The sequence below is a fragment of the Rhinolophus ferrumequinum genome, chromosome 14 (genome assembly GCF_004115265.2).
Source record: "Rhinolophus ferrumequinum isolate MPI-CBG mRhiFer1 chromosome 14, mRhiFer1_v1.p, whole genome shotgun sequence".
Taxonomy (NCBI): domain Eukaryota; kingdom Metazoa; phylum Chordata; class Mammalia; order Chiroptera; family Rhinolophidae; genus Rhinolophus; species Rhinolophus ferrumequinum.
The window spans coordinates 21,779,314-21,804,664 of NC_046297.1; the positions used below are offsets into that span (position 1 = coordinate 21,779,314).

The 25,351-nt window shown below is 36.4% G+C and overlaps 1 protein-coding gene and 1 long non-coding RNA gene across 2 annotated transcripts; one reads left to right on the forward strand and one right to left on the reverse strand.

Annotated features, from left to right (window-relative positions):
- The first annotated feature begins 983 nt into the window (after nucleotides 1–983).
- Nucleotides 984–23,545, forward strand: LOC117033800 (short-chain dehydrogenase/reductase family 16C member 6-like). The gene is made up of 7 exons (XM_033126122.1): nucleotides 984–1,119; nucleotides 4,186–4,532; nucleotides 6,890–7,021; nucleotides 14,593–14,692; nucleotides 15,138–15,282; nucleotides 21,989–22,114; nucleotides 23,371–23,545. Exons 2-7 carry the CDS (start codon nucleotides 4,212–4,214, stop codon nucleotides 23,498–23,500), a joined length of 954 nt encoding a protein of 317 aa, XP_032982013.1. The 5' UTR covers nucleotides 984–1,119; nucleotides 4,186–4,211; the 3' UTR covers nucleotides 23,501–23,545.
- LOC117033803 (uncharacterized) lies at nucleotides 7,028–18,971 on the reverse strand. Its single transcript, XR_004424951.1, has 3 exons — nucleotides 18,932–18,971; nucleotides 12,944–13,019; nucleotides 7,028–10,420 (listed from the first exon to the last, which is right to left on the reverse strand). It is a non-coding gene; the product is annotated as an uncharacterized LOC117033803 (long non-coding RNA).
- Nucleotides 23,546–25,351: the final 1,806 nt, after the last annotated feature.

Here is a 25,351-nt window from a genome sequence, read left to right on the forward strand (position 1 = left end):
CAACATCTTAATAGTGGCATAGCCTGACACCAGACATTGTGACAGGCTGTAATATGAAGTGTTCAACAGTATGAATGATATTTTCTTGCCAAAAAAATGTTTAATCTGAATATAATCAAGGCTCTAAATCTAAATTGAAGTTTGCAGAAGTTACAGGGGATGAAGTCCAGATAAATGACACCATGAAAAAAGTCAGACAGAGAATACAGGACATTCTATAAGACACCTGGCCAGTGACACATATATTAAAAATGTTTTTTTGAGATGGACAGAGCTTTTCTAGGCAGAAAGTTATTAGGGAGACGTAGCAGCTAATTGCAATACATAAAACTTGAATGGATCTATGGGACCAATGGCGAAATCTGGATATGGATTAATATTAAATGGTATTATAGAACTAATGTTGCTTTTATTAGGTATGGTACTTTCATTTCGGTTATGTATGATAACTTCCCTCTTCAGAGATGAGTGCTGGGTACTTGTGTGTCATATCTGCAACTTACTTTTACATGGTTCTCCAAAAGAAAGGGGGCAATAGAAAGCAAATTGGTAAAATGTTAACAAAGGTTTGGTCTAATCATAGGTTCTTGGAACACTTATGAACTATTTCTTCAAGTTTTATTGTGTTAGAAAATTTCCATAATAAAAATCTGAGGAAAATAATGTATCCTGATCCTCAAGTTGTTTAGATGAGTCAGCAACTGAGTTTCACATTTTCCTAACTGAGCTTAAAAAAGGAAAAGAAAAAAGCTATTTCTGTTTTCCTGTTGCAGAAGTAAACATTTTAGTATAGCTTCAGGAGGGCGACGAAAATGGCAGTTTTATGCCTACAAATTAATTTAAACATGTGCTTTCACAGGTCACACCTTTACCCCAGATCACTGTGGGAGTTGAAAGTATAGGATACACGTCACATGTTGCAGTTATGTAAACATGGATGAAACTCAGGTAAATTCTCATGGTTGACACACCTTCATCTGGCACCCACAGAGGTAGCAAAAGGCGTGGGAGGGCAAGTAAAACCAAAATCACTTAAGAGATAGCTTCTAGCAGCTGACATGAGCTGTGTATGCTTCATCCTGTGAGAACTCATGCCACTGGAGTGCAACATTTCTGCAGGTAAGATTTAGGTCCTTTGGCTACTCAGGAGAAAATATTAGATGCCTACTCTGACAGCCAGTTTCTCTGGGCACAATTTAGTGCAGTTCCAAAATTGGGGCATGAGGGAATTTTATTATCATCTGCAATGTCTATTCCTTTTTTCTAATTGTTTTTGTTCACTTTGCTGACTTTTGGCAGCATGAGGGGAAGAGGTGGTAAAAAGACAGGGGGAAAGGCAAGAAGGAGCTGAGGGAAACCTTCTTGTGGGCTGGGCTGGGCTGGGCTCAGGTGAATGCATGGATTTAATCCCATGACAGGCTCCTACTTTTACCAACAGCTCAAGAGAAAAATGGGACTCAGGTAAACTCCTGTGCGATCCCCTCTTCCAAGCCCTCCTCAGCAATTTCATAGCTGAGGCAAACTCTAAAAAGTAAGACAAAAGCCTTCAATGCCTGCCTGCTCGATGTTGTCTTTATGGACGACTGGCTATAAAGTCAGTGTCATTATTAAAGAGTCTCTTGTGCCAGTGACAGAAATCAATATTTGAATGGCATTTTACAATCTACACAATGCTTTGTTATATTTGTTGTTTGATTTTTTTTTTTAACATTCCTGAGAGTCAGATATTTGTACAACTACTTACTCCATTCTCACAGCCATCTTTTAGCCTGAAGCACTCAGGCAGTGCCTGAAAAATGAAAGGAGGTCCTGTGAGTCAAAGCCCAGTTTACTGAAAGTTATTTAGGGAACTTACATGTGTAATGGTCAAAGAAGCAGGCATTCTAGAATCATAGTCTTGGCTCAAATCCCACTTCTATTGCAGGAACCATGCACCCCTTGGCGAGTTATGTATCTACCTGAGTCTCATACTTACACACAGGGTGATTTGGAGGATTAAATAAAATGAAGCATGGAAAGCAGAGTACAGTGGAGTACTTGATAAATGTTTGCTCGTCATAATGCTCAATGACTTTTTTTCTAACTGCCTGGTTGCCACGACTGCCCAAGGACCCACCTGGGAGTAATAGTCTTTTCTGGCCTGTGCTTTCTACATGCAGGGCTTCCATGTACGTTTCTCCTCTGTTCCAAACTTGAATCTTTCAGCAGCCTAAGAGTGAGGCCTTTCAGTTCAAGTAACATTTAAACAACGAATGGTTGATACATGTCTAAACTCTTGTCCTCAGAATGGTCCCAAAGCATAACAATGTGCTGCTGAAATTTAATAATTTTTATGAAAGCTACTTGAATTTCTTTCAAGACAAAACATCTACTTTGAGAATAAACTTTCTCCTACAGAAAAAGCATGAGGAAAGTCACAATCTTCTCCTGCAACCCAGAATGCTTTCTCCATCACATTTGCATTTATTTTTAATAGATGATATCATTTCTTTTCATAATCACAATGCAATACATATTGCCAGGATTGTGCCTAAGCCAGAAAAGTTTATATAAGCTTGGAGAAGAAAGTGAATTTTCTTTAGCTTGATGTCTTTCCTGATTGTAAACTTCAAATGTGCATTGATTCATAGTGAACATTAAGATAAGTGGAAGTCCCTAAAATACTTTCAGGCATCTGGTCAATATTCTTAATAAATCCAAATGAGTTAATGGAAGAGATCTGTAGTGCCCTTACTCCTTGCTCTGTCCTAAAGGCAGGCTTCCCAGGATTTTTCTTCCCTCCCCAAATCCACATATTTATAATAGTGTTCTGGCAATACACTCTTTTAATATCATTTCAGTGGGAATTTCTAGCAGGTCAGGGCTAGCAAGACAAAGGCAGCCTGGATCCCTCAGCGTCCTCTCTTGGGACTTTGGGATACCTCAAAATTAATTCCTGACTTAACATGAAATAGATGTAAGACAAAGATAATTCTTTTTACCAGATTCAGCTTTATTCCCCTCTTTTTGCTATATTTCTTAGCATTTGACAGCTTGGACAGCGAAGTCATCATGTGGGTTCAAATTCCATCTTCACTTTTATTAACTGTGTGACCACGGGATAGTTTGCTTTACCTCTTAGTAACTCTGTTCTCCTAACTGCAAAATAGGGCAACTCTTGCAAGAGTTAAATGCATGTGGAGCACTTAGAACTTCTTGGTTTATAGGAAGATTCCATATGTATTGATGCATTATTATTATTATTATTATTATTATTATTATTATTATTATTATTGTACTAGTGGTTATTTCCTCAAGCAGCTGTGGTCTGTTTTAAACTGGGTTTTGTAGATATCCCCCTCTAATTTCCATATGAAATGATTGTGTAAGAATGTTCAAGTGTAACAGAATATGATTGTCAAAAATCAAGGATGTGTCACCAGAAATAAAAAATGCTCCATTTTTTTTTTTTCAAATGGTGGATCTGGGAAAAATATACATTAGCTCCAAGAAAAGCCTATTCTAATGGTGAAGGCTTGGACTGCAATGCAGGAAATCTCTGTCCTTAAACTTAATGTTGCTTATTTTATTAGTGACCTTGAATAAAGCTACTCAATCTTTTTTATCTCAGGACCTCACTATAAAATAATAACCATACCTGCTTTACTTTCTCAGAGGGATAGTGTAAGGATCAGGCGAAAATGTATAAAGGTTTTTATTGTTATGATGTTATTTTATATTATTGACCGACTGCCTAATGAAAAGCAAATTTCTATTAGATATGAGATCATCAAGTGAGTTTACATAATAGAAAAATCACTGGACTGAGAATCCAGTCTTGGTTTACTAGTCACATTAATGTTGGGTAAGTCAAGACTCAAAGACCTGTGTCTTTAACTATAAAGCTGCCCTAGTAATCTGTGAGGTCACAGATTACCACCTACAGGTCAAATTACTACCACAGATTACTACCTACAGGTAAGAAAGTGCCCTCTCAATTGGAAAGATTCTTGTTAACATAAAATATTTTCATAGTCATTATTTACATAATTTAAAAATTCAACAATTTTAGAAGCTGTTGCTAAAATACATATTTTGGAGAATTAATGTTTCAAGGGTAAATACCATTGTACTAACTACTTCATGTGTATTGCAATTGTGATAATGTAATGAATTTATCATGAGGTTACCTTTTTTTCCTACCAGGACAATCTTTTCTTCAGTGAATCAACATGGATGTGATTTTGGATACCTCCATATTTTTGGGAAAATTTCTATATTATTTTCTAGAATCTTTAGTTTATAAGATAATTCCCAAGAGAAAAAAAGATGTTGCTGGAGAGATTGTACTTATAACAGGAGCTGGAAGTGGACTTGGGAGGCTAATGGCCATCAAATTTGCCAGACTGGGAGCTGTTTTAGTTCTATGGGACATAAATGAAGAAAGCAATATGGAAACGTGTAGACTGGCCAAAGAAAAGGGTGGTGTGAAAGTATTTGCCTATAAATGTGACTGTAGCAACAGGCAAGAGGTCTACAGAGTTGCTGATCAGGTAAGTTGATTGGTGTCCATCTTAGCTTCTATGCCCAAGAAAAATATTGCATCTAGCATGAGCTTTTACAAAGAGAGGAGGAGAAAAGGTTGTCATAGACTTCCCCCAAGATCTCTGTATGTCTCTTGCTTGATTCTGCATGTCAGATATCTGACTTTGTAGCCTCCACATAGGGGCATAGAATAAAACAGTGGAAGTGAAAATCTGATAAGGCTTCTGAGTTGTTGTCCAACTGCTTTTCTTGGAGACTCATTTGCCATCAGGATTCAGCAGAAACGAGGACTAGTCCTGGCTCTATTGCTTATTAGATGTGCAATTTTTATTTATTTATTTATTTATTTATTAGCTTCAGGTGTACAAAACAATGTAATAGTTAGACATTTACACCCCTCACAAAGTGATAACCTCCCTCCCCCAATCTCCTACCCCTCTGACATCGTATATAGCTGTTATAATTCCATTGTCTCTATTCCTTATGTTGTACTCCACATCCTGTGACTATATATATATATCAAATTATGGTTGACATTCAGTATTATTCAGCTTCAGCTTCACGTGTACATTGCAGTGATCAGGCATCTACACCTTCTATGAAGTGGTCTCCCTAATAAGACAAGTGCCCATCTGACACGCTACAAACTCCATACAACATTATTGATTATATTCCCCAAACTGTCTTTCGTATCCCCATGTCAATCGTGTGGTTACCAATTTGTGTTTTTTAATCCCCTCACCTTCTTCCTCATCCCCACCCCCCTCCCATCTAGTAACCCTGTTTTTCCTCTGTTATCTGAGACTGTTTCTGATTAGTTTGTTCATGTATTCTACTCTTTAGATTCCACATATAAGTGATAACATATGGTATTTGTCTTTTTCTGTCTGACTTATTTCACTTAGCATAATGGTCTCTAGATCCATCCATATTGTTGCAAATGGTTAAGATTTCATTCTTCTTTACGGCCAAGTAATACTCCATTGCAGTTACCTGTCCTCTCTAGGTCTTGGACAGGATGACAGCGACCATTAGGTTTTTCTTAAATATTCAAGAATGTCTTACATCAAAGATTCCAACTCTTTCTCAGGCCCATGTTTCTTCCTCACAATTGGTCTAAGATGGAGCACTTGCACACGCTGATTCCCTCCTCAAGCCAATGGGATGTCTCTCTTTAAAAGTTAGCCTCTCCTGCATATCTTCCTCTGCCTTGCGTCTCCCAAAAGTAGTCTGATCCCTCAGCCCAAACTCAGCTCAGCAATATTAATCATTTCTGTCATAGCTTGTTCGACTTGACTACATCAGGAGCAATATTTACCTAATATGTCCCAATCATATTATCTGGAAAGCTCAACACAAAGCAGTGTGTAATCCAGAACTAGAAAATCAAGTCAAGGCAGGAAGTGCTTCCTGTTCAGGAAGAGATGGCTGCATCAGCACAAAAGATCTAGTTCAGGGCAAAAAAAAAAAAGGTATTCAAATTATTTAAACATGCAAAGGTATTCAAATTATTTAAGCATGCATCATGCTTTGCGCTTGGGTCCAATTTGTCGATGTTGCCTACAAAGCCATAATTTGAGATAAAATTGTGAAAGAAAGGAAAGCAATCCCTACAGTGTTTCCTGGAGCACACTTTCCTCCGAGTAGGGCTGGTGGTAGATCGTGAATTATGCAAGCAGGCAAGGTAGGCAATGCAGAGGGAAAGGGGAAGAAAATTGCTGTAGCACAGCTGTGGACCTCAGGGAAACATCAGCCTCGGACAGGAATTAGATCTAGGGAGGTCTTTTGGACAGAAGTGCACAAGCTCACAGAGGTCTCTGGGCAGTGGGCCAAACACATCTGTGTTTGGGATGTCTTCGTGCCAAGCACTGGCCAGGCTCCAGGCGGATAGGATGTGCTCCTGCTACCCGATTCACAGAAGAGTCAGGAAGAAGGCACTAACAGAAGTGCAAGCCTCACCAGGCTAAGGGAAGACCTAACTGTCATCTGAAGGAAGACATCTGGAGGCATACAGGGAGACACCACACATACAACACCCCTGGCATTAGGAACAGGCAGAAAAGGCTTAGTAGCATAACAGAAATAGGAGGAGCGAAAAAATGTTGCAATATTAGGTCATCTCTACACACACACACTCACACACACACAATTCTTTAAGCAAAACTGGTAAATCATAGTGTTTTTTAATATAATTAGATCATAAAGTTATTTTAAAATTGTTGGTTTTCTATGTGCAAGAGCAAACAAATATCTAGTTTTAAAGAAACTCCCTGAATAAAATGAGGGAAAAAATGATGACCTGGAAAAGTAAATATTAAAGTGTACCACCCCCAAATGAATTAATGTTTGCCTCATTTCTGTCCAGGTTAAAAAAGAAGTCGGTGACGTGACCCTCCTCATTAACAATGCTGGAATTGTGACGGGAAAGCTGTTTCTCAACACTCCAGATGACATGGTGGAAAGATCATTTCTTATAAATGCCTTGTCTCATTTCTGGGTAAATCTTCATTCTTTTTCATTTTCTTTTCTTGATGAGAATGAAAACTCCATGTATTTCTGTAAACAACTGTTCAGCCATTTATCTGTAAATATATCCTTTGTGAGTTTCCCATTGATAGGTTAATGACCTCTCACCTTGTCCAGGTTTCACCCTGCCACGTGCTCAGGCTAGTTCTTGCCCTCTTCCAAACTCTCAGGGTAGGGCCCTTCCCTCCACCCTCTTTAGTTTGGTCCCAAGACATGCTAAGCTATTCAGAAATCTTCCTACCAAAATACAAACAGATTGTGACAGCCATTTCTTTTTGTATAAACAAAAGAAATTTAATTTGTTCATGAGTGAAAGAGGAGCTTGTGCAGAAAGAAAGTGGCTATTTTTAGAATGGTGGTTTATTATGTCCATGCATGACTGGGCATCATAGCAAAGGAAATAAGCTATAACTGTAGCTAGGCACTGCTCTAAGTTCTTTTCCTCCACATGGCAGCCATGGTACATTTCATTATCATTTTGCACATAAGGAAACTGAGGCTCAAAAGGTTTAAATGACTTACCATGGTCCTGCAACTGCTAAGTGATAGCCCAAGCCTACAGAAAGGAGAAGCAAGAGAGAAGGGAAGGACTCTTTACATAAGAAGGAGAATTAGTAAATTTATAGCTCAGGGGTGCCTTCCTTTAGGCCTATAGTGTCTAGGCCAGCACTGTTGTGTACAATTGTGATAAAAATGTTCTTTTTCTGTGCTTCCCAATATGGTAGCCACTAGTCACCCATGACCATTGAACACTTGAAATATGGTTAGTGGGACTGAGGAACTAAATTTTTGATTTTATGTAATGTAATTCATTTAAATGCATATTTAAATAGCCATATATGTCTAGAAGCTATCATCTACAACAAGGCAATTCTGGAAGATGAATACTAGGAGGCTGAAGGAGACTTGTGTTACCAAGGGAGTTTCCACCAAGAGGGCTTCTACTTGACACTATGATAAAAATGAACAGGTACCAGCGGGGGCAGGGCATGCAGGAAGCACAGGTGGCTGGGAATGGACTTTAGGAGCCATGGGGAAGGGAGAGAGAGGCAGGGCTTCAGTCCTCTGTGGCTCCAAGGATAGGCCCTTAGAATGGTTTGCTTTAGGTTTCCCAAGCTCCTTCTTCTTTCCACTCAATGTTTTTATACCTACTTTCTGAAGTCCTCAGAACTATTTCCTTGATCTTCTTTCCTGGTCACTGGAAAGCCCTACGGGAGACGAACAAATCTTTTTCAACCAATATTTAGTGAACACCTAAATACCACAGTGCTTGACACACAATTGGTGTTCCACAAATATTTGCGAAAATCACTGATTTCTTTCCCTCTCTCACCTCACCTCAAAACTTCTTTGGGGAAGGGAAAATACTACCTTGGCAAATACAGCTAGGGGCACCCATATCTAATCACACCACACATCTAGAAACCATCCTTGATTCTTCCATTGCCCTAATGCCAACCTCCTTGGCTCTCCCTACAAAACATGCTCAAGCGCACTCGTTTCTCTCCTTTGCTGCTAGCCCTGGTCCAAGACATTGTTACCTCTTGTCAGCAGTGCAACATGGCCTTCCATCCTCAATGCTGGTGTCTTCTCACCTGTTTTCAGACAGGAACAAGGTGATTGTTAACCAAATCATCTCACTTCATGCTCAAAAATGTTCAGAGCATTCCAAATGCACTTGGAATAACACACAGTTACCTATCAAGGCCTGTAAGCCCTTGCATGATGTGGCAATAACCTCCTTCATCTGTTGACCAACTCTCACTTTCTCTACTTTCTGCTCACTTTCTATACTCCAAGGATTCTGAGAAGACCCCATGGACTATAAAGCTCTTTCTGATATGAGGGTCTTTACACAAGCTATTCTTTCTGACAAGAATATTCTTTCCCCTGCCTCTTATGTGGTGGTTCCTTCTCATCCTTCAGGCCTCATGAAGTCTCTTAACTTCTACCTTGATATTGTGTGTTCTAATCTGTTTGGCTTGATTCATTTACATAGTTGCAGTAAAAGGTATTAATAAACACACATAGCCTTCTTGTTGAATGTCAACAAATCTTGAGAGATGATGCTGAGCAACCACTAAAACCAGAGAATAACCTTCCATCTGAAAATTGTAGAAGGAATCTTCATTCGCCTCCCAAAGACTTTATTTTTAATTTTTTTAATGCTCTTATTAGCACATGTGTTCCAAGGCTACAGAACCAAAACCAAAAAACGTCTCCACCAAGTTTTGCCAGTAGTATTTCTAATTATGACAGATTTCCTTTTTCTTGAGGTACCTCAATCCTGCCAAGGTTTCTGGCCTGCCAGGAAATGACCTTCCTTAACACCTGTAAAACTGGGAGGGACCCTGTAAGCCACAGAACAGTTATCAGCCCAGCTTCCTGTAAAGGCAGCTTAGCAGGCATTTGTTCCACATATGAACTCTAACCACTACATCCCTAAAATGTGGTCTTGTCATATATGATTAAATGAAACATATTCTTATATATGACACACTGTGCTCTGGTTGCACTAACAATCTCTTTAATTATATCCTGGTAAGAATAAGGCCTGATTCTTATTGAACCTATAAAAACGAATACATGGCCATGAAAGAGGAAGGATCTCAGTAAGTCATTGTAATAGAATCTGCTTATTGCCCTAAGTAGATTGTGGACAGGAAAATTAATATTTTTCATGTTATCTATAAAAATGGCTTGATTATTTATGGATTTATGGCTGTTAGGATAAGTCAATGTCTTTCCATATATTTGTCTAAGCTTAACCCATTATGAAGATACTCATCTGAAATCCAAGTTCAGAACAAGAATCACCACCATCCTCACATTCCCTGAGGATTAGTTAGTTTATAATCTACACTAGGATTCCCCATAAGATACTTTTCTAGAATTTTGAAAGTAATGGTTGGAATGAGGTACCTTTCAGAGTGTTTCATTGCAGCTTGCATAAGTATAGCTTCCCTAATTGAAGACTAGAAATAGATAACAAAGGAAAAAGCCTTCTTCGTATGCCCATAAGAAAATAGAACACTGAGCACATTTAAATTTCCCTCATTGATTCCATAGTCCAGCCCTGTATAATTATTCCTGCTCTGCTGGATCCTGGTCAGAGTCTGCTTCACACTGTCAACTGCTTCTGGTCTAAAGAGGCCCTGGTGGGGCCTATGGAGGATCCTCTCACAGTGGCGCTGTCCGCTCACACGGGGAGGCTTGCACCAACGAGCTGACTGCCTGGCACCGTCCTTTCCAGTGTAACTTTTAGAGTGTCCTGTTGGTGCTCTGTCTTCCACAGACACAGTTTCTGGTGTCGCACCAGATCCTTCAGACATGATGAGGGGAGCCCATAAACTTCCTGGTGAGGACATATCTGAATGGATTAGATTAATTTATTTCAGTAACTAGAAATATCAATTGGTGAAAGTAGAACCCTCTGATAGAGGTATAATACATAACTATTTCAAACAGATCTTGTTAATCATTACAATGAGAGCTCTGACAAATCCCCAAAGCCCTTCTCTCCACCCTAGCAAGTGTACAATTTCTGATGGAACATATTTGTGTTAGTAAATTTACTTGGGAAGGTTGACTTTCTCTTTTTACCTGACAACTTTCCCCACATTTCCTCAGGGCAGTTCCTAAAACAAGGCTCAGCTAATGAAGAAATGTGGTACATAGCAAATATACCTCATTGTTCCTAACATCTCTGTTGCTCTGATTGCCATGTCATGATTTCAGCCAAGGGAACAGGCCTTGGGTACTTTGGTCACCTAAAAAGTGCCAAAGATGACTTTGAATGCAATGATAACCTCCACAGTTTTATTTTCCGAACAAAAACATAGCTGAATGATTGTATGGGATAACTTAATAGCTAGAGTGACAATACAGGTGGTTTCATTTTTAAATAAACAGAAGTTAACAGTATAGTTAATAAGAGACCTAAGAGCTTTAAGATGGGACAAATCTTTGTCCTTTGTTTTAACAATTCAATAGCATGACAAAAAATAGCTTAAGGGTTCAGAAGATTCTGACAAGAATCTCCACTTTCTGAGCAGATTATACAAAAGTAAAGAATAGCCTTTTAATACCAATTGTTTAAGCCAGACTGAATATCCCAAAGCTAATTTTAAGCTCCCAAGTCCCTAATCTTTATCATATATACATTTATTTTGCTTATTAATTTTAATATGCATTAATATACATATGATCTGAAACATAAAAATATACATATAGCTATATAATAATATAATGTTTAGCTTTCAACTATAATGTTAAAATATAATTAACTTTGTCATCATATTACAAGGTATAGTATATGCCACATTGAACTTCTCAATTCAAGTTTTACAAAAACATGTCAAAACTGTGTTGACTCCATACCTTCGCACTATGACCTCTAATTTTTTTTTTCTTTTTTTTTTTTCTGGCGAGGTGGGGTTGGGGGGAACAGTGTGTACTTCCAGGTCTTTTTTCCAAGTCAAGTTGTTGTCCTTTCAATCTTAGTTGTGGAGGGTGCTGTTCAGCTTCAAGTTGTTGTCCTTTCATTCTTAGTTGTGGAGGGCAAAGCTCAGCTCCAGGTCCATTTGCCGTTTACTAGTTGCAGGGGGCACAGCCCACCATCCCTTGTGGGAGTCGAGGAATCGAACTGGCATTCTTGTGGTTGAGAGCCCACTGGCCCATGTGGGAATCGAACCGGTAGCCTTCAGAGTTAGGAGCATGGAGCTCTAACCGCCTGAGCTACCAGGCCGGCCCCGATCTTTAATTTTTTAAAAAACTTTATGGATAACGAAAGATTTCTCATAAATTTACCCAACTTGATATTATCCTAAAGTCTTCAAGTCATTTACGTGGACACTCAGAGTAGCACAATCACTGAAGATATTAAAAGGTTCTCAAAAAGATGACATCAAATAATTGTAAAAGAGTGCAAGTGGAGTAACTAAGTGCAAACAATTGGCAGAATTGTCTGAAGTTCAAAAATGTCAATACTTTTTTTAACAATAAATTCATCATTTGTTGTAATTCAATTTAACTAAACACATATTGCAATCTTCATAACCTGAAATATTTTGTGGAAAAAATGATAACTTATTTGACCCACGACCAGTGTGAAAAAATTTAGGAAGTTAATTAATTAGACTTTTCTTGAGAAAAACCAAGTCTTGCATCAAATTCAATAAAATAAAATCAAGCAAATATGATGCTTTTTTTTGTATTATATCTCACAGGTGATAGAATCAGAGAAAATAGCTGTTTATCAAACAAGTCTCATTAATTCACAGATTTACCTTGATTATGAGTAATATGTAAACCTGAATTGATATATAATTCTCTATTAAGTTCCCTGGTTAAAAATGAGTTTTAAAAGCTTCATTAATACATTTTTGATGACTACTTGCTCACCGAACACTTATTTGCATTCCTTTTTCTTCCCTTTAATGGTGGATATCTACGTAGTAAGAACAAATGATGGGTTTCTATGATAAATTCATCTTATAGAGTGTCCTTAAAATACCTCCATACATAGAGCTATAAACACAGACAGACCCTTGGAATACCTAGTCACTTTTTCTCTGGGAAGGAAAATTTTCTCAGTTGAACACAGAAAACTGGTAGCAACTTTAGCCTTCGTTCAAAAGCAAATACAAATATAGATACATTTGGAGAAAAATTTAAAAACCAACCCTGGAGGAGAAAAACAAACAAAACTGAACTCTTGCAAGTGATTAGATCCCTGTGAGCAGATAACTGCTTACCCTGATCATTTTAAAGTTCACCAGTGTTCAACAATATGACAGACTGCTATAGGCCACTACTTTCTCTCCCTTTCATCTAGGGAGTTTCATTACCTCAACCCACAAAATTCCTTATCAAAAGTAACACTGACACATACCTTCAAGTCCATTACTCAGCTTCACCTTCTTGAAAGTTGACAAACTTCTAGATCTCCATAGACAGGCTTCCAGTCCCTAAAAAAAAAAAAAAAAAAAGAAAGAAAAATCTCATCAGGTCTACCAGATGATTGCCCTGAGGATGCCCCTGGGGCCCAGGCTGAATTTTTCACACAGTTGTTCTGAAAGACAATAACCAGCTCTTGCCATTTCTAACTAGCCTGCAGTTAGAAATGACTCATGTAACAATATTTTTTAATTTTTGAAAAACAAAGATGTCATCACCACAAGAGACAGACATATAAAATGCTACTCCACTTGAACATGAAATGTCAGAAGAGACCCATTGTCCATATCTAAGCAGAAACTCATCGATCCATTCAGTAGTTCAGGAACAAGGTTAGTGACACCAAAAAGATCTCGAAAGTAACGATGACATTCTTTGATCCAGTAGCTTCTCTCTGATCTACTGGTCCTTTTAGGTAAGCACATCTCAGCAGACTCTCCAAAACGCTTAACACAAAATTCTGACTTTGTTAAAATCGTAAATCTCATAGAAATAGATGGTTAGCATTGTCTGCCAAGGTTTCATTTAACTCATTTTTGGGAGAACCAGCCAAATAACACAGCTGATAAATTGATGATATGAGGGATTTGAATTTGTATAGTCAATGAAAGAGAATGCTGAAATAAGATCACTAAATTCTTACCTCTGATATTATTTTTTCTATTATACAACAAAAAATATTACACCCATTAGTTTTCTACATGTTAACCTCTAATTTAACAGGATTGGGAAATATCTGGGTCCTAATAATTAGTGAAACACAGTTGCATTGCCAAGATAGTTAGAAACACCTCAGGCAAAATTATTTAAAAATCCTCTAGTACTTGAAAGTCACACAATCATCTCTTTGTCTTATTTCCAAGTTTTGGATTATTATTTCTGAGTAGAGGTGAGATAAAAGAGCCCACTATCAGGAGAAAAGAGAATGGAAAAGTTCCCTGAGAGAACCTAAGCAGCACAGCGGTAAGAGAATCGGGACTTTTTCAAGGCATGGGAACTTAGAACACTGAATTAATATCTTACTTGAGGATGAATAAGTGAATTTTATCAAAATAGTTAAAAATATATCTAAGTCATGGTAGACAATTCCAAAACACTTTATTTCTCAGAGTGTGTTTTCCTTGTGTTAAAATTCACCTTTCCTTGATCAGTTTTTCCTACTCTGCCAACCCATTGGTATGAGGAGGAACTTTGTTTTTGGTAAAGCCAGGAAGGTGAACGTAATTAAATTTTAATACAAATTGCGGAAAACTACAAGGAAGAACTCAGCATACTAGAAAAACTAAATTTTAAATATTTTTTTAGCAAGTTATAAATGTTGATTTAATTCAATTGGTACAGTTAATTTAAAAGGAAAAACAAGTCAAATAGTATTTCTTATAGATTAATATATAATAAATTTTAAGATCCTTGAGAATAGTAACTACATGGTACCAGTGACTATTTTGTACTGCCACAGATTTTAACACATCATAAGTGTTAAATAACTGTTTATTAAATGAAACTAAAATTCATCAAATACTTACTGAGCAAATAAAATAACAAATGAATGATATATTGACACAGTGTATTTATACCTCCCAGACTTGTAAGGCCTTCCTTCCTGCCATGATGAAAGCTAACCATGGTCACTTGGTCTGTATTTCAAGTGTAGCAGGACAAATTGGTATTAATGGACTAACAGGTGAGTACTTCACTGCCATGTGCCTTTATATTGTCAATCCATGATACCCAGAAATTAGGACTCTTCCAAGGTATAGAAACATTTCCTGCAACAAGGGGAAATCTCTGGTATATCTGGCTCCGGATTTTTAACACCAGCATTTCTGTCCATTTCCTTATTTAAAATGGTAGTGGTAAGAGGAGATATTCTCTTTTTAAAAAACAAAGAGAAGAATGTACCTCTTGGTTCATTAGTCTCCTTGGGTTAAGAGAAACTGAAATAATTTCCATCTTGTTATTGAGTATATAATGTGGAGATATAGGAGTAGAGTGGCCACAAAAATGACTTTAATGGTGATGCCTTATGCTCAAAGATAGATCAGAGAAAAGGGAATTTCAATATTCAAAATAATTCCAAAAATTAACTTGTCAAATTCTATTACTAACAGTTCTTCACTTTGTTTCAGATTATTGTTCAAGCAAATTTGCAGCTTTTGGCTTTGCTGAGTCTCTCTTCCTTGAATTAAAACTGGTACAGAAAAGTAAAATTAAAACCACCATTGTTTGTCCATATTTCATCAAAACTGGGATGTTTGATGGTGCTACAACCAAGTAAGTGAATTATTCTTATAGTAATCTTTGCTCTTACAATAATCTTCCAGTATATGTCAATTGTCATCTTTTTGTTTTGAAGTTTTGAAATATGGACAGTAAAACAAAAGAAATAATTTGAATGCCTAATTTAGTAAAAGAAAAATATTCAACATGTATTTAGTTAATTAATTTATTCAATTATGGATAATAATATGGTTATACAGTTTATGGTATGGTGAAAACTTAAACCTAAATTGCTAATCAGAATATTACAATATAACAGAAACATGCAGTGAGAAGTTATTAAAATATTTAGCATTGTAGTATTGAAAAGATTATTTCTTTCCTAACAAGTATACTGAAGTAAAAATAATCCAAAAGATAAAATATTTTGTAAGATTGATTTATATATGTGGAGAAGTATTGGGGGAGGTATTTTGATATAAAGTTACATTTGGCAGAACAGTCCAAACGAGGATGCAAATGAAGTATGGGGGCTTTTACACAAAGGAATCAATCAGTAGACTATATTGAAAAGTATAAATATGATTTAGCCATTACAATTGCTAAAAAGGGGATGGATATGATACAAATGACATGAATCAGCAATATTTGTAGGAAAGAGGTAGCCAACAAAAAGGATGACTAGAAAGCAATAAGGCTATTTAGAGTCTAGTGAAACTACAAATTAAATAGAAAGTGCTAAAACAGGAGGTGAAGAGTTGACAGAATATAGAGGGGGAATATCTCTTACAAAGAGACATCTATTTAGCTGGTCAAAATTAGCAAAGACAATCATTCAAAATCTTTGAAGACTGATCAAAGGCATGCAACAGATTGAGAAGTATTATTCAAGAAAATCTATGGAAATTTAGTAAGAACACTGGGAGGCAATGGCACTGGGGCTAGGGACTGCACCTATCCACCCATAGTTCTGCCTTGTAGAATAACTGTTTCAGTGGGCTTGGCAACCAAGTAGCAGTATCCATCTTCCCCAGCTCCCTGGGGTAAAAGAGCTATTCTGGTTAGTTTGACAGCAAGTGAACATCTGAAGATCCCATTTTCTGTGGAAGGCCGATATTGAGTGGATAGACTCAGCCAGACAATATTTGTTCCTCCACCCCCAATTCCCACTAGGTAGGAAAGATCTGGGGAGAGGCTGTTGGTGAAGAGAGCAATTTCTCTTTGCAGAACAGCTCTTTATTGTTGGAGAGCCACAGGAGTAATTTCAGTAGTCAAATGGCAGGTCCCAACTCTCCTATCTTTTTAAGGTAGAAGACTTAATTTAGGTAGATTCACCAGACAGTAAATTTTGGCAGATCCCAACCTTCAATGCTCTGCATTGTGAAAAATCCACACAGCAGCCGGGTGGTGACACTACTTCCTGCCAACCCTCAGATCCTGCTCAATAGGGATAATTCAGTGAAGAGTGAGTTTCTCATCATACCCAACTCCTGTTTCATAACACAAAGGTTCTGCCAGGCAAGGGTCAAAGTCAGCCTCACAGATTGGGATCTCTCTGTCTCTGCTATGGGACCTAACTTCAAGTGCATAAGACCAAAAGTCAAAGCATTATCAAGAAAATAGTGCAACCAGCTAGCAAATTGTAGAGGTTAAGAGCTGGGTGTGATACAAATAGAAGCAGACAAGCTAGAAACTTAAGAAAAAGAAACAGTCAAAAATTGCCTGGCTAAAATCACAGTTATACCTAACAGTCAGGAAGAATTGTATTTATGCCCAAGATGGCATCTTCCAAGGAATGACACCCAAAGCTACACATTGCAGGAGAGATAGACTTCATTGAACTAGTCCAGTCACATCACTAAATAAATAAACAAGCAAACAACTCTAACAACAAGCCCTATGGAAGACCATTATTCAGAGTTGCTACAGTATTATCTAAAATGTCTACTATTTAACAAAAATAAAAAAGTATAAGATATGCAAAGACACAGGGAAGTGTACCATACATAGGAAAAAATGTAGCAATGGAAATTACTTTGAAGGGGACCCACACTTTAGAGTTAGCAGAGAAACTTCAAAGCAGCTATCATCAGTACATTGAAAGATCTAAAAGAATCCATATTTTTAAAATGGCAAAAATCGTATGACAATGTTTCATCAACTATCAATAGATAGATAGAAATTATTTTTGGAATAAAAAAGAACCCAATGTCAATTTGACAGTGGAAAAGAAACAATATAAATTTGGGACAGGAAAAGAAAAGTAACTGAAAAGTGAACGGAGACTAAAAGAAATTTGGGACACCATTATTCCTATCACATGAACAGGAGAGTAACAGAAAGAAATGAGAGAAAGATCAAAAAATATATATTCAAAGAAATAATGGCTGAAAACTTCCCAAATTTAATGGAAAAAAAATTAGTTTATATGTTCAGGAAGCTAACTTTACTCCAACTAGGATAAACATAAGGGGTAAATACTCAGACACAATGTATATTCAAAATGTTAAAAAATGAAAACAAAAAGAAAATCTTGAAGAGGAAAAAATGACTCATTATGTACAGGGAGTCCAAATACAATTAATAGCTGATTTCTCAACAGAAGCAATAAAAGCCAAAAAATGATATATTCTAATATATTCTAAGTGCTGAAAGAAAAAAATTGTCAACGAGAATCTTATATGCAGCAAAACTGTGTTTCAAAAAATTAAGGCAAAACAAGTAAAAAATGAAGTCAAAAATTAAGTGAAAACAAAAACTGAAAGAATTTGCTGCTAGCATTTCACCTTACAAGAAATACTACAAGGGCCGGCCCGGTGGCTTAGGCAGTTGGAGCTCCATGCTCCTAACTCTGAAGGCTCCTAACTCTGAAGGCTGCCGGTTCGATTCCCACATGGGCCAGTAGGCTCTCAACCATAAGGTTGCCAGTTCAGTTGCCGGTTCAACTCCTCAGTCCCACAAGGGATGGTGGGCTGCGTCCCCTGCAACTAGCAACAGCAACTGGACCTGGAGCTGAGCTGTGCCCTCCACAACTAAGACTGAAAGGACAACAACTTGAAGCTGAATGGCACCCTCCACAACTAAGACTGAAGGGACAACTTGACTTGGAAAAAAGTCCTGGAACATACTGTTCCCCAATAAAGTCCTGTTTCCTCTACCCAATAAAATCTTTAAAAAGAAAAGAAAAGAAAAGAAATACTACAAGAAATTCTTCAGGCTGAAAGTAAGTGACACCAGAGAATAATTTGAATCCACATGAAGAAAAACAGAGTGCCAGTAAAGGTAATAAAGTAGGTAATTTTAAAAAGATAGCATAAATGCATATTTCTTCCCTTTTTTAACTGATTTTAAAATCGAATATATAAACAATATGGACATAATAGTATTATTAGGCCTATATCGTATCAAAATGTAATCTTTTTAACAATAAGATCACAAAGGAGAAGGTGGGGACAAAACTGTAATGGAGTAAGGAAATGACACCAGATGGTAACTGAAATCCATAGGAAGAAATAAAGAGAATCAAAAATGGAGATTGATATAACAAAGCCTATAAATGTAAAGGGTGCCGAAAAAATGTATACACATTTTAAGAAAGGAAAAAAAAAAACTATTAAAATTGTAATACTCAATATATACTAATAACAAAAGATGAATACAAATCACATTTGACGTCTGCTACAAGGGGTGCTCAAATGGTTACCATCAGTGTCCAGGCACCTCCGATTATAGCAAACTACTGCTTCTGCAACATTGACCAACGTGTCCACTTGTATACATTTTCTTGACACCCCGGTATATACTTTTTCTCCTTTCTTCTCTCAGCTTCTTTAAAACATAAAATTTATAAAGTAATAATTACAACAATGTATTGTTGGGTTTATAACATATATACATAATATGCATAAGAGTAACACAAAAGTCGGAGAGATAATATAGCTAGTAGCAAAGAAGTAAAGTAAATACAGTAAAGATTTTTGTATCTCACTGATATTTAAGTAGTATAAATCTGAAGCAGATTCTGATAGGTTATTTATGCTCTAGAAAAACCTCTAAGAAAATAACTCAAAAAAGTATATTTCAAAAATCATTAAAGGATGTCCTATGATCAAGAGGGCATAGAAAACTAGAACACTATGAACTAAGTAGACAAAATAGACACCTACAGAACATTCCACCTAACAACAGTAGAACTCACCTTCTTCCCATATACACATACAATATTCTCCAGGACAGACTATATGCCAGGACATAAAACAACCATCAATAAACTTGAAAGGAATGAAATCGTACAAAGCATGTTCTCTGACCAAAATGTGATGAAATTGGAAATCAACACCAGAAGAAATTTTGAGATTTATAAATATGTGGAAATACAAGATAGCAAAACTTATGGGATGCAGCTAAAGCAGTGCTTAGAAGGAAATTGATAGCCGTAAATGACTACATTAAAAAAGGAAGGAAAACCTTGAATGAGTAACTAATATTCCACCTTAATAAACTATAAAATATAAAACCACATTAAATCCAAAGTAAGCAGAAATAAAAAAATTTGTAGCAGAAATAAATGAAGTAGAGAATAAGAAACTAGAGAAAGTCAATGAAACCAAAAGTTCATTCTTTGTAAAGATCAACAAAATTAATGAAATTTTAGATTGACTGACCAAAGAAAGAGAAAAGAGAGAAGATTCAAAGCACTAAAATCAGGAATAAAAGAAGGGTCATCACTTCTGACAGAAAGAAAAAAAAAAACATAAGAAAATACTAAGTACAACCACATGAAAACAAATTAGGTAACTCAGATGAAATAGACCAATTCCTAAAGAGACACAAACTAACAAACCTGACTCAAGAGGAAATAAAAAATACCAAATTGAGTTAAATAAGAGATTGAATTAGTAATCTAAAAAACTTTCCACAGGGAAAATCCTAGGTCAAGATGGCTTCACTAGTGAATTCTATCAAACATTTAAATAAAAATTAATACCAAAATTTCAAAAACTCTTCCAAAAATAAAAAAAGGACTTAACACTTCCCAATTCACTTCCCAATTCACTCTATGATGCTAGTATCACCTTGATACTAAAAATCAAACAGATATCACATGAAAATAAAACTAAAGATCAATGCCCCTTATGAATATAAATACAAATATCCTCAACAAAATACTAGAAACTGAATCCAGTAACATATAATAATGATAGTACACCATAACCAAGTGGAATTTATCCTGAGAATGCAAGGTTGGGTTAAGATGAAAATAATTTAATGTAACACATCACATCAATAGAATAAAGGATAAATGCTACATGATCACCTCAATAGACACAGAAAAGGCATATGACAATCTAACACTTTCATGACAAAAACACCCCAAAAAAGTAGGAATAGAGGGAACTTCTGCAACCTGACAAGCAGCATCCAAAAAAAAAAACCCTACAGCTAACATCATGCTTAGTAATGAAAGACTGAATGTTTTTACCCTAAGATCAAGAACAAGGTAAGGATGTCTGTTTTCAACACTCTGATTCAATTCCTGTTTAATAGGACAATTGGGCAAGAATGTGAAAAAAATTAGTATCCAGATTAGAAAGGAAGAAGTAAAACTACCTTTATTCTCCAATGACATGATCTTGCATTTATAGAATATCCTAAGGAATACATACATGTACAGGGAAATTATTAGATCAAAGAAATAAATTACACAAGGTTGCAAGAAATATACAAGATCAATATCCAAAAGAATAATTTTCTTTCTGTATACTTGCAACAAACAATCTAAAAAATGAAATTAACAAAATAATTCCATCCACAATAGCATCAAAAATAATAAGATATTTAGTAATAAATTTAACAAGAAAGGTACAAAACATACTCTGAGAGTTACAAAACATCTTTGAAAGATATTAAAGAAGACTTAAATAAATGGAAATATATCTCACGTTCATAGATTGGAAGACTTACTGTCATTAAGATGCCAATACTCTCCAAATTAATCTACAAATACAATGGAATTACTATCAGAATCCCAGCTGCCTTTTTTGCAGGAATGGATGAGCTGATTCTCAAACTTATTTGTAAATGTAAGGGACCCAAAAAAGCTAAAACCATCTTGATAAAGAAGAAGAAAGTTGGAGTGAATCAGACTTCCCAATATCTAAACTTACCACAAAGCTACACTAATCAATACAGTGTGATACTGGGCTAAGGATATATAGATGAATGGAATAGAATTGAGAGTCTCCTTGCAGGAGTCGAACTGGCAGACTTCGGAGTTAGGAGCATGGTGCGCCAACCGCCTGAGTCACCGGGCCAGCCCCCAAACATCTAATTCTGCTTACTATTTAACAATGGTCTGACTAAAATAAAGACATATTATACATGCTCAAGATATTATTGTGGTAAAATATTATTTTTTGCAAGTTTGATTTTTAATAGTATACACTTACTTGATGATTGAAGTGGAGGGAAGGAAAAAAAAAAATCTAAAAGCAGTTCCTTCCATATGTCCAGACCATAGCAGAAAATCAGTAAAGGCAGGGAGTTCACTCTAGGAAAGAAAATTTTTTAGCACTGTCCCAATATCGGTCATAAGAGAAAATACAAGACAGTTCTTAATATTTACATTTTGTTTGGATTATAACAATTAACTCCACATCTGAAAGTTAATGATTAGTGCTCATGATGACAACAAAAAATACCAGTCTGGGAAAAAAAAAAAGTACCACTCTGACAAGGTAACTCTTTCTTTTTATTCCAGGTATCCATTTCTATTGCCTATACTGGAGCAGGAGTATGTAGCCCAGAAAATTTTAAATGCTATTTTAGAGGAACAACTTTACTTAGTAATGCCCAAATTTATGTATTTTGCATTGCTCCTTAAACAGTAAGTTAATAATGACCTCTCTATCATTTTGGTTAATTGTGAACAGATTGTCCCATCACTGTTACCTCTTTTGCCAGAAAGTAACCATATTTTTTTTAAAAATGGTAAAAGGAAGAACTCCAATAGCACCAGGACAATATACTAGACTACAGCTAGCTGTGTCTTGGTTTTCCAGACACTAGGAAAATTAGGCCTCACAGAGCACAAATTATTTACTTCAAGAGAAATAGTTACTGTTGTTGTTATTATTATTATTCGTGAACTCTTTTAGTTTGACTAATCTAAAATTCTATTTTGAAAAATAGAGGGGAAAAAAACTGAGTGTGTCGCCAGAAAAATTAAAAAGTTACTTGCCAAGTCAAAAACACAACCAGTGATTCACTATTATAAAATTATGTTATTAATAAATCTAGCACTTTCTTTACTATCTATACCTTATTCAACAAACTTTTCTGCCCTGTTGGGTTTATTCATGCATTCACTGGACATGTATGCACACAGGAAGTTCTAAGATGGCACTTTCTATTCATCCTGGCTTAAGAGCTGCCCTAAGCACCTACATCAAAGTCCTTGATGTCCCATCCCATCACACCTGTCCCTGCCTTTTGTAGTACTCATTACACCTATGAATGTTTGTATAACATCTGTCTTCCTTGCTAGATTGCATGCTCCAGGACAGGGCACACTTTCTGCACTGTTGCTGGCTATATGCTCCAGACTTAGTACAGTACCTAACACAGAATATGCACGCAATAAATATTGGCTAAGTTAGGTTGAGCAGAACTGAGCTGATCTAAGCAGGACTAAGCTAAAGGTACAGTTCCTCCATCTTCACGGAACTAGAACAATGGTTCTCAACCTCAGGTATACACTGGAGTCACCTGGGAAACATTTAACACTGATGCCTGGGCTCGCTCCTGAGACATTCTGCTTTAATCGGTCTGGTTTTCTGTCTCGTTTTTGCTACCATTTGTTAGTCTAGTAAATAAGGATGTACATAGTCTTTCCACAGAATTCAGTGTGTATAATATATGGATAAGTTGTGGCCCGAGCGTTGGAATTTTTCCAAGCTCCCTGGATGTCCGATGGCACACAGTGTAGGTGACAAAGCATTTCTTTGTTCATCCTTCTTATTTAGTGACATGTACATGGCATGAATCAGGGCATCACACTTTTTGTACTTGGAAAGTAATCTTTGCAAAGAAGTCTCTTTGACTCCTCTTAAAGTATTATTTTTTTTCTCTGCTTTTCTCTAGAATGTTATCTCCAAACATGATAATTGCCCTTGCTGAGTACCTTGGAGTGGATACTTGCATGGCTTCTTTCAGAGGAAGACAGAAAGCAAATGAAATTGAGACTGAAACTAAGGAGGAATACAAAAGCTGAAGCCTCAAATATATTAATAAAATAAAGTGTTGTAAGGATACACTATTTGGAACTCCTAGTGCTTAAATCATTCCAATGTACCAAGGATTATTAAGGCATTCAAAAGTGCCAATCTTATGGCCAGGACATGGTTTACACACTGATAATTTTTCCATCTGTTCAAATTATGTATAGTTTTTCCTATCATTTTCTAGTTTGGTAAATAAGGACATCATAGCCATTCCAATGAATATATTTATAAAAACATATTAATGCAAAATGACCCTAATTTTTAAAGACAATATATGACACTTTTAGAAAAGGAATAAATAAGAGTATAAATAACTACCCTCTAAATCGGTGTTTTAGGCTGATAAATTTTTTTTTTTAAAGATTTTATTGGGGAAGGGGAACAGGACTTTATTGGGGAACAGCGTGTACTTCCAGCACTTTTTTCCAAGTCAAGTTGTTGTCCTTTCAGTCTTAGTTGTGGAGGGCAAAGCTCAGCTCCAGGTACAGTTGCCGTTGCTAGTTGCAGGGGGCGCAGCCCACCATCCCTTGCAGGAGTCTAACCCGCGGCAACCTTGTGGTTGAGAGCCCACTGGCCCATGTGGGAATCGAACTGGCAGCCTTCGGAGTTAGGAGCACGGAGCTCCAACCGCCTGAGCCACCGGGCCGGCCCGTAGGCTGATAATTTTTTGACATCAGATTTTAAAAAACATATTAGTTTTGTAATTAAGGACAATAATGTTTATCTCACAAAGTGAAGGCTTATTTGTATTGCCTATCAATTCCTACTGGAGTTAGATGATCATATCAAGTTCCGCTTATTGAATAAAATAAATCCATAACTAATCAGGTTTGCATCTAAATATGCCAAACAACTCATAACTTCTTTACAACATAAGAAAAAAACAAAAGTACAGATTAGACTTTTATATACTACTGGTTTGAAATGGGAACTTAGCTTCATAATTAATAAATGTTCTTAACATCGATGTACTTGAATACACAAATACAAACTCCCCCCTTTAAAAAAAAAAGTGTTATACTCATTTGAATGCACAGCCATTTTGCAAGCCTTCCTAACAATGAATTTGGAATTCCTGGGTGAGGAATGTTCTTGAATTCCTGGGTGAGCAATGGTTCCTGGGTGTGGAATGTGCAATCACTGAAACCATCAATCTGAATGTGCCTCACTCAACCAGGTTTAAGAGCTAGTGAGTTAATGGTAAAACATAAAAAAAGTACATTTTCAAGTAAATTGAAATATGTGTTCTATTAACCAAAGAGTGCACATTCAATACATGAGATCTATCCCATTATTTGGGATATAATTTAATATTCACGCAAAGAAAGCATAATTTTATTTGAGATGAACTAGAGGAAAATTTTTAAAGAGAGGAATAAACACTCCAAAACGCAATTATTTTTTAAGGAAATGAATTATCCTTTAACACTTTTGTTAATACAAACTTTATAAAGCTTTGATACCTCCTTGGCTTCTTAAACCAAATATTCAAAGATTTAAATTTTCCTTAATGCTTCAGGAGCATTAACATATTTTTGTCTGAGTTGACATCCAGCAGTGGTTTTTGAGGGGTCACTTATCACTAAGTAAACTGGTCCATACCCCCTTACCTGGATATCAAAAGATCTGTCAGCTTTCACTTCACTCAAGAATGTAACCTGTTAACTTACACGTTTGGCCCATCTTATTTATCAGTTGTCTAGCCTAAGGGGTCTTTTATTCATTCACTTACTCGTTCATTCAACACACATTTCCTGCGTGCCTACTATTTATGACATTAGAAATATAGTGGTGAATAAGACAGTCACTACATAAGGTTCAAGATCTTTGTGACAGCTATG

Coding starts and splice junctions, on each gene's coding strand:
- LOC117033800 (XM_033126122.1), top strand. CDS start 4,212: ATGGATGTGATTTTGGATACCTCCATATTTTTGGGAAAATTTCTATAT. Junction 4,533..6,889: donor TCTACAGAGTTGCTGATCAG/GTAAGTTGATTG, acceptor ATTTCTGTCCAG/GTTAAAAAAGAAGTCGGTGA. Junction 22,115..23,370: donor TTTGCATTGCTCCTTAAACA/GTAAGTTAATAA, acceptor GCTTTTCTCTAG/AATGTTATCTCCAAACATGA.